Below are 9,403 nucleotides of genomic sequence, written 5' to 3'. Positions count from 1 at the left end.
GACATAGTTGAATACAAAACCTCGATTTTGTATTAATGTAGTTCAGAATATGTGCATGCAACAAGTAAGATGTGCATTTGTGGATCAGGTGACACGCGTGCATTCATTGACTCGTTTCTGAGTCGATACAGTTGGATTTTGAGACTTTCATTTCACCGGTTTAGCCTTGGCTTGCACGATCCACACACACACACACACACACACACACACACACACACACACACACACACACATCTGGTTTACTATCTTTGTGGGGACTCTCCATAGACTTAATGGTTTTTATACTTTACAAACTGTATCTCCTTACACTAACCCTACCCCTAAACCTACCCATCACAGAAACCTTTTACATTTCCAAAAAAACTCATTCTGTATGATTTATAAGCTTGTTTACCCATGGGGACCTCAATTTAGGTCCCCACTGTGACACAAGTCCCCATGAGTCTGTGTGCATTCAGGTTGAAGTCCCCACTGGGATAGAAAAACATGAACACACACACACACACCTGAGAAAAACAGCTGCTACCACTAAATGGCATTATGTGCTAAAACCACAGACAACGGCACCGTAATCAAGCGTTCTTTTCTCATATAATACGCTTAATGTTGTGGCTTAAGAAAGTGATATTGATATTGAAGCACCAAATTTAGTACACAATATAGGCCTAACTTATTAATAATTATAAAGCATACTTTGTAGAGGCAAACAGATTATAAACAACACCCCCACGCGCGAAAATGTCTTACGATTTCAGGATAATTTCTTTCTTTTCTTTTTTCATAGGGTATTTTCATTTTTTAGGATCATTTCTTAATATATTGCAAGCAACAATGAAAACAATCCAGTGAACGAACGAGGTTTTTTTTTAAAAAGTGTAATTTGCCATCACTGCTAGACTGTCACGCGCCGGTTCGCAATCGCATCATTCTAGAATTCAAACAGAAACAAATAACAAATATTTCTGCAGTCTGTTTTTTACCAGGCAGTTTCTCAGTCGCGATGATGATTGAACCTAGCTCAAGTGGTCAGGGGAAAACAAGCTGGTCAGAACTTAAAGATCTCGTAAAGGGAAGACGATCAGCCTGTGTTGAAGTGGACGAAAATGGAGAGAATAAGGAAGCTGAAGGTGAAACCCACCGCTGGGTCTTGAACCCACGGAGTAACTTCAGGTACGTTAACGTTAACACAGACTCACTAGCCTGGAAACTAACGCTCACCATATTTCATATTAACCAATCTAATGTAATTCAGTTTCTAATTATTCAGCATCAGCATATGGTAATTAGAAGTGTGATCGTTGTAACGTCTTATTTGATCTCTAGACGGTTATTAAGAGTAAACATGAATGACAGACGATAACTGATTAATGTTAACGTTACACTGAACAAATAATTTTTTTGTATTATTTTAATAAAATCAAACACAATTTAAATACATATTTCACATTCACATTTTTAATACACGCGATTTAATTTAAATAAATACAAGTAGCCTAATATAAAATGTAACGATAACATTAAAAATTTTACACTTGCAATTTAAATTAATACATAACGTGTGCTACTAATGATACTATGTGATATGTACCATGTTTTTTGCATGGTAATTCAAGGTATAAAGTATTTAAATAAATAAATAAATATGTTGTCATGACAGAGGATGTAATGACAGTTACAATGTTACAATGACTTCACAATGACAGTCTTGTGTCTGTCAATGTGCCATTAATGCCATCACAGTGATCTAACGTTAAAAAGAAATGTTAAAATTTGCCTTTTTCTGTCTTTTAGGCACTACTATCTTGTGTATATGGTGGTCTTAACATTTGTGAACCTTATAACAATTCCTGTGGACTTCGCATTTTCTGATGATATGCGTGGAAGTACCCTCAAATACTGGGTGGCATTCAATGTATTCTCAGACCTCCTGTTTTGTGTTGATGTCGGCCTTAATTTTCGAATGGGCATTTTCAATGAAGACGGTCAGGTGAACATGCCTTCATTGTCTTGTATGTCTATAGTGTAATATTAATATTATTATATTATGGCTTTACCTTTCTTAAAAATGGATACTATGCATTCCTGTTTCTGTCTAGGTCATCCTTGATCCGAAATTAATAAGAAAGGATTATTTCAGGTCTTGGTTTGTTCCTGATGTGGTGGCTGCATTTCCGGTCGACATTATCATTATTACTTTGGTAATTGTATTCATCAGTTAATATCACTCACACTAATCAAATTGTAGAGATACTTCTTACAGTACAACCAATTCACCACAGGAGCATTTTGATCACGATGACACTACTTCACTGGCGGCTTCGAAGTTGATGCGGCTACTCACGTTTGTGAGGATTCTCAGCATGATCCGTTTACTCCGTGTGCCAAAGCTTCTGAGATTCTGGTTTGAACTGGAGAGTGTAAGTTTCAGCACAACTCACCGTCATGTTTATGCAAGAAATTTTCAATGGCAGGGATAATAAATGAAAGAAGGCACAATTTGTTATGAAACTTTACACATGATCACATATGGAATTTAAGATATTATTTATGTGCAGTAGCACTTTACATTGTTTCAAAGCTTGACTTGAAAAATGCGTAAAAATAAAGGCTCCAGTAAAAAGGCTGTCATATTAAATGTTATATCAAGAAGGACTTGCTATTCTCTAGTTTTTCAGAAAACCATCTATGATCGGATAATTTAAAGGGATAGTTTACCCAAAAAGGAAAACTTTGTCATAATTTACTCACCCTCATGTTGTTCCAAACCTGTATGAGTTTCTTTTTTCTGTTGAACAGAAAAGAAGATATTTTAAAGAATGTTGGTAACCAGACAGTTGGCAGCACCTATTGACTTCCATAGTATTATTTTCCTACTATTGAAGTCAATGGGTGCCGTCAACTGTCTGGTTACCAACATTATAAAATATAAAAATAATATAGAAACTCAAGAACCCCAAACAGCCTAAAATAGTATTTAATAATACGATTTTTTTTTTAAAAAGATGAAAGGATTTTTTATATAATTTTTGTAGTATTTTCTCACATTTTTCCTCCTGTGTCATAACACGATAAACCAGCAAACAACAGGACATTTTTGGTTGGATTTTGTACACCCTTACTGTTCTATGGATACTTTATGTTTTATTATCTATCATTTTAGATGTCAGATGTACAGCTTGAAGAATTCAAGAAGTTATTCAGGGTTGTCTTAGTTTTCCTGATGATGGTCCTCATTTGGCACTGGAACAGTTGCGTACAGTACTTCATATCTGCAGTGGAAGAGTTTCCCCAAGACTGCTGGGTTGTAAAAGAGAAAATTGAGGTATTTCTAATTTTTTATTGCTTATTCAGGCATTTGTTTGACATGATGTGTTCAACATGTCTTCCTTTTTTTCTGTTACATTTTGCAGAATGCCTCGATCGGGGAAAAATACTTCTTTGCTTCCTTCAGAGCTTTCTCTCAAATGGCCTGGAGATCAGTTGACTTTCCAACACGTACGCCGCACAGCATTCTTTCCACATTCATTATTTTTTGAAAAATGATAATCAATCTGATAATCAGTCTTCGGTGCAGAATCACTTTTACGATCAGGATTTGGGATAATCTATGATGTGCTGTTACTTTTAAGTGATCAGACATATGATTTCCATCTAACAAAAAAGGCAATGGCTTAGCCATTGTGGCATAATGTTTTGCATGAGCAAACACCACTGAAGAACTGTAAAAAAAAAAAAAAAAAGTAGTTTACAGTGAACTAAAGTGATTCCCTTTTGTTTGTTTTTTTAGGTGTGGATGAACGGTGGATAGCTGTTTTAAGTATGGTGACTGGATATGTAATGTGTTGTGGATTTATTTCTTGGGTGATCACAGCTTTTGGGAGCATGTCTGTGACTGGCAATGCATACAAGGTAAAGATGAATTTTAAGAGTTAAAATTAAAGCTGTTTGTTTATTGTTTGTATTTATTAAGTTTGTTTATTCAACAAATAAATATAAGGCGCCTCTGATGATATTATGCCATGATATATAAATATTTCAGATAAACCAGGTACAATCCTCCACAATGTTCCAAAAGCTGCCCAGAGTGTTGCGCCAACGTACCACTGCCGAGTACAAGTGGCACTGGGATAAGGAGCACATCCTCGACATCATGCCAGAACAGCTCAGAAAGGTTTCTAATTGATTCATAAATATAAACTTCAGATAACACACAATATGTTTTTCTACTGTTCAAACAATCATTTGGCTCAAACAGTATTTTTTTTATAGAAATAATTTTTTATAATGCTATGTTTTCTGTTTCAAAGGATATGATGGCAGAAATATGCTCCAACTTGTTGAACAAGGGCATGTTTTTGTCGCTTAACAAAGAGTTCACCGAAGCCATCTTGATGAAGTTGGACAAAGAGTTCTTCAGTGCTGGTGATATCATCATTCATCAGAATGCTCAACCGCACAATATGTTCTTCATTGACTGTGGACGGGTACTTGTGAAGAACGAGGCTTTCCAGGTGGAGCTGTGTGATGGAGATTACTTTGGAGGTGATGTATGAGAAACTTACTGTTGTGTGATTCAGTTGAGAAGTATTCTCGTGTAGAGTAACGGCATGAAGTCTGGTCCACATCGCAGTGCTAGTCAAGTCAAACTTCAAATACACATTGTTTCAAAGCAGCTTTACAGAAAATCATGTTAATGTTTAAAATATCTGAATTCCTGCATGCCTCTGACATTTATCAGATAATATAGGCGATAATATAGTTTACATTTTGCAACAATACAAGCAATCAAGCAGTTGAGATCTGCTATATACATTATTCTGATACTGTATGAATGCGAATAAAGTTGGACATGCTTAAATATCCAACCTTATATAAAGAGCTTTGTTATAACATTTTGCAATGAAATAAAAAATCAGGCACCTGAGACTATTTTTAGCTGCCTGATTTTTATATATATACATACACACACATAATAGATATATATAATATACTATATATATGTTAATACATATATATATATATATATGTATTTTATATATATGTTAAAAAAATGCTATTTTTAAGAAATATTTAAAAACAAGAACATTTGGACATCAAAGCATGCACACTTAGAGCGGGTGTTTAAACTTTTGCTTTAAATGCAGTTTGTTTCATATCAAAAGGAACCTCTTGTCTGTCGCTCCGTTGTCAGTGTCCTCTTTTTCACTGCGTGAGAAAACAGACGTGTGGTGTGAGAGCGTGAGAACAGCGTCAATCACATGAGTTTCACACTCAGAAATGCTCAAAATTAGATTACAGAGCTTGCCAGATCAAGAAAATGTTTTCCCAGTTTTGTGTGCAGTGTTGATCAGATGTTCAGTCAGGTAATCTTTGCTGTGAAACTCCAGTGTGTTTTAAACAACCAGCCTCAGCCTCACCATTTTAAGTTTTGTGTTTCTGCAGAGATCAGCTTCCTGTTTGGTGGAAGGCAGTCGGCCACAGTTTCTGCGCTGACCACCTGCAGCCTTTTCACCCTGTCATTACGAGAGTTTCAGGAGATTGAGGAAGAGTTCCCACATGTTGTGAACGAACTGAGGGTAGCAGCTCAACAGCATCAAAATTATCTAGAAAGTAAGTCTTGCATTATGAGTTGCTTTGTACAGTCATCGGGAGGGGACATGTTCGGTTCACTTAGTTTTGTTTTGTTTTTAACTTGTGGGAAGGTGATAAGTTGTGGCCACGAGATCATTTTGTCGAGGTAACGCATCCTTATTTCGTGTAGTTGTGGGAAGTTCGGATCATTTTCACTCGGATCTTTGAATCTCGTTCATCAAAATGAACGAATCTTATTTCGAGTCATTTCATTCATTTCAGCAAAATGTATTTAAAATGTTACATGTTAGCCAAATTCCCCAAACACATCAAATGTTGATCGCATTTAGAATAAGAATAAAATTGCAATGCAAGGAAAAGGCCATATTATGAGAAACAGAAACGATTAATAAATTGATCTTGGGACTGACAGGAAGAACGAAAGACTCGGACCCGAACCCGAAGACTCGAGAGATGAACTAATCATTTCTGTTTCCAGTACAGAATCTATTGGATGTTGCGCATGCACAGTCAACACAAAATGAACAAATCACTCTCTGAGACAACTCAGTAGACCCGAGTCATATTACACCGTGTCCTAACTACACGCAATGCCGCGACGCGCGATAAAAGGTTCTTTTCCATGTTAATCAGAGTTTTTGTCCTAACCAGCCGCGACGGCGACACGCGACGATTCTATTTTCGAAACAGATTTTATTTTTCTGCGACGTCGCGCTGGAACAACAAACACAAAGTGTGGCAATGATAATCTCAGGTACTGTTTATGTGCTTTGTTTAATGTTAAAAGCATGCAATGTGACTTTGTATACCATTTAGTGCTCCCAGCTTTGTACAGTAGCACCTCACTGCAGTACACGAGATCCAGGGGGCGGAGTTGGATCCAGACCTAAGGGGTGGAGATTGGTAGTTTTAGGGGTGGGTTTAGGGATCAGGGGGTGGAGATGGGTAGGTTTAGGTATAGAGCTGGTAAGTCCCGCCCCTTCCGTAAAACCCCGCTGGACCTCTAGGTTGAAAAATCGTCAATGCAAGTGAATGGGAGAAAATAATTATTTTCTGGTCCCGTTTGAATTGTGCCATGAATGTGAACATATGTTGTCTGTGAATTTTTTATATAACTTTTCATGTTACGAGTTTGACAGTATATGGTATGATTCTTCGGCTAGCAGTTGTGGAAAAGACATAACGAGAAAGACTACATGTCGCCTATGTGACGTCACCCCATAAAGTTGACTTACCCGTGGTTTTCGCCAACCTCAATGATTTTGTCCTCTCCCTGAAAGAAGGCGGTGAAGTGCACCAAAGACACAGCCATGTTTAGCGGGATCCGTGAGCTAGTGTCCGTGTGCGAGTGGTGGTGACGTTTCAAACGCGTCGAAAGCAGCGAGGAGTTGTAGTCCACAAAGTGCTCACACACAAAGTCTACCCGTATTAAACTTCTACACGCTAAATTGTAGCATTCTTTACACGAAAAGTTATATAAAAAATTCACAGACAACATATGTTCACATTCATGGCAAAATTCCAACGGGACCAGAAAATAATTATTTTCTCCCATTCACTTGCATTGACGATTTTTCAACCTAGAGGTCCAGGGGGATTAGCGGAAGGGGCGGGACTTACCAGCTCTATATGTAAGGATTTCGTGTTCTGCAGTGAGGACCATCTCGCTTTGTAGCTGTAAAAGCAACAATGGATAATTCACCTCAGATCTCGAAATTAAACAAATGGAAACAAGAACATTCAAACTGTGAACAAGTATATTCTTTGTTACGGTCTAAGCCTTATGAGTGTTGTATTTGTATTTTGTGTGTATCTGTTTCTGTGCTCTGATTAGTTTCTTTCTCTTCTTTCTCTTGTTAGGCTCCGCCCCTGCGCACCTGTGTCCCGTTGCTCTAAAGGCTCCTGTTGAGAAAACAATTGAAGTGTGAAACCGAATGAGGCACGCGGCGGTGAAACCCGGCTGTAATTAGCCGTAGAATAAATGTTTAAACTGCACTTTGCCTCGCGTGTCCTTTTATGTTGCTTACCCCTTTTCCAACGAGTAGATTTTAAAAACAGGGGTTCGTAACATCTTTGACAAAGATTGTTTTAGTAACTCAGTAGCCTATGTATTTTAAATAATGTTTAAATGGTGTAATATTTGTGAATTTGATTATGTAGCCATCTTATCCATTTTCTTGCGAGTGCCGTCAAGATTATTCTCTGGTGCTGTGAACCTAATTCTATTCTCAGGATATTTTTATACCCTACACTTTATAATTGTTTAAATATTGATTGCAAAGGATGGAAAGGACCCAAACGATCTGTAAAATAGTTTAAATGTGCCTTATCCATCACATCCGTGGCTGTTATTGGTTCATCATTACCATTACCATGTATAAAATGCTGCACATTCATGAATTTCTGGATTTTGCACACAGAAGTTGTATTGTATTAGTTTAAATGTAGTGACGCACATTTGTGAATTTGTCAAATAAATGGGTAGTTGTGCACACATTAATAATTAGCACCAGGCCTATTAATTTGTAGTTGTTTGTGTGTGGGTTGTGAAATGCTTAAAAACCGCGAAAATAAAGTCACAAAAATGTCTCTATTTGTACAAATTGCTACACTATACACATTCATTAAATTTTGAATTTTGCACACGCAAGTTGAAAGGCATTTGGTTGTAGAAAATAAAACATATCTGCAACCTTTATCAAGTTCATGGATTATTTGCACGTGTTAATCATTTAGATACAATATTCATCCCATAATATGGCGGCATTGTTGAGATACAGAAGCAGTGTAGACATTTGGCTGGAGAGACGAAGGGTTTCTGAGATAATAAAGGTAATATAATATAATATAATATACAGGTGCTGGTCATAAAATTAGAATATCACCAAAAAGTTGATTTATTTCAAGAATTCAACTTAACAGGTGAAACTAATATATTATATAGACATTACATGCAAAGTGAGATATCTCAAGCCTTTATTTGTTATAATTTTGATGATTATGGCTTACAGCTTATGAAACCCACAAAATCAAAATCCCAGAAAATTAGAATATTACATGAAATCACACAGTAATTACACAGTGATACCATGGTCATTGAACCAGGTTTTGGTTATTTTGGCAGTGTGGGCCGGTGCAAATCCTGTGGAAAATGAAGTCAGCATCTCCATAAAGCTTGTCTGCTGAAGGAAGCATGAAGTGCTCTGGAAATGTCCTGGTAGACGGCTGCGTTGAGTGGACAGCACAGTGGACCAACACCAGCCGATGACATGGCTCCCCAAACCAACACAGACTGTGGAAACTTCACACTGGACTTCAAGCATCTTGGATTGTGTGCCTCCATTCTTCCTCCAGACTCTGGGACCTTGGTTTCCAAATGAGATGCAAAATTTGCTCTCATCAGAAAAGAGGACTTTGGTCCACTGTGCTTTATTAAATCCAGAGTCAACGCAGCCGTCTACCAGGACATTTTCAGAGCACTTCATGCTTCCTTCATTTTCCAGCAGGATTTGCACCGGCCCACACTGCCAAAAGAACCAAGACCTGGTTCAATGACCATGGTATCACTGTGTAATTACTGTGTGATTTCATGTAATATTCTAATTTTCTGGGATTTTGATTTCGTGGGTTTCATAAGCTGTAAGCCATAATCATCAAAATTACAACAAATAAAGGCTTGAAATATCTCACTTTGCATGTAATGAGTCTATATAATATATTAGTTTCACCTGTTAAGTTGAATTCTTGAAATAAATCAACTTTTTGATGATATTCTAATTTTATGACCAGCACCTGTAAATACTTAGAAGTT

General features: G+C 37.1%; 2 protein-coding genes across 2 annotated transcripts; both read left to right on the top strand.

The window, feature by feature from the left end:
• Positions 1-945: 945 nt before the first annotated feature.
• Positions 946-2,477, top strand: LOC307160548 (potassium/sodium hyperpolarization-activated cyclic nucleotide-gated channel 3-like; the record flags this gene model as incomplete). Its single annotated transcript, XM_079874706.1, has 4 exons — positions 946-1,170; positions 1,792-1,987; positions 2,097-2,198; positions 2,280-2,477. The coding sequence occupies exons 1-4, from the start codon at positions 1,001-1,003 to the stop codon at positions 2,475-2,477; spliced, it is 666 nt and encodes a 221-aa protein (XP_079730832.1). The 5' UTR covers positions 946-1,000.
• Positions 2,478-3,800: 1,323 nt separating this feature from the next.
• Positions 3,801-7,520, top strand: LOC307160547 (potassium/sodium hyperpolarization-activated cyclic nucleotide-gated channel 3-like; the record flags this gene model as incomplete). The annotated part of the gene is made up of 5 exons (XM_079874705.1): positions 3,801-3,909; positions 4,040-4,171; positions 4,308-4,542; positions 5,443-5,610; positions 7,453-7,520. Exons 1-5 carry the CDS (start codon positions 3,820-3,822, stop codon positions 7,518-7,520), a joined length of 693 nt encoding a protein of 230 aa, XP_079730831.1. The 5' UTR covers positions 3,801-3,819.
• Positions 7,521-9,403: the final 1,883 nt, after the last annotated feature.

The sequence above is a fragment of the Squalius cephalus genome (assembly GCF_949319135.1).
Source record: "Squalius cephalus genome assembly, chromosome: 6".
Taxonomy (NCBI): domain Eukaryota; kingdom Metazoa; phylum Chordata; class Actinopteri; order Cypriniformes; family Leuciscidae; genus Squalius; species Squalius cephalus.
The sequence above is the reverse complement of the archived record's forward strand: the minus strand, read 5'-3'. Positions and strand labels throughout refer to the sequence as shown.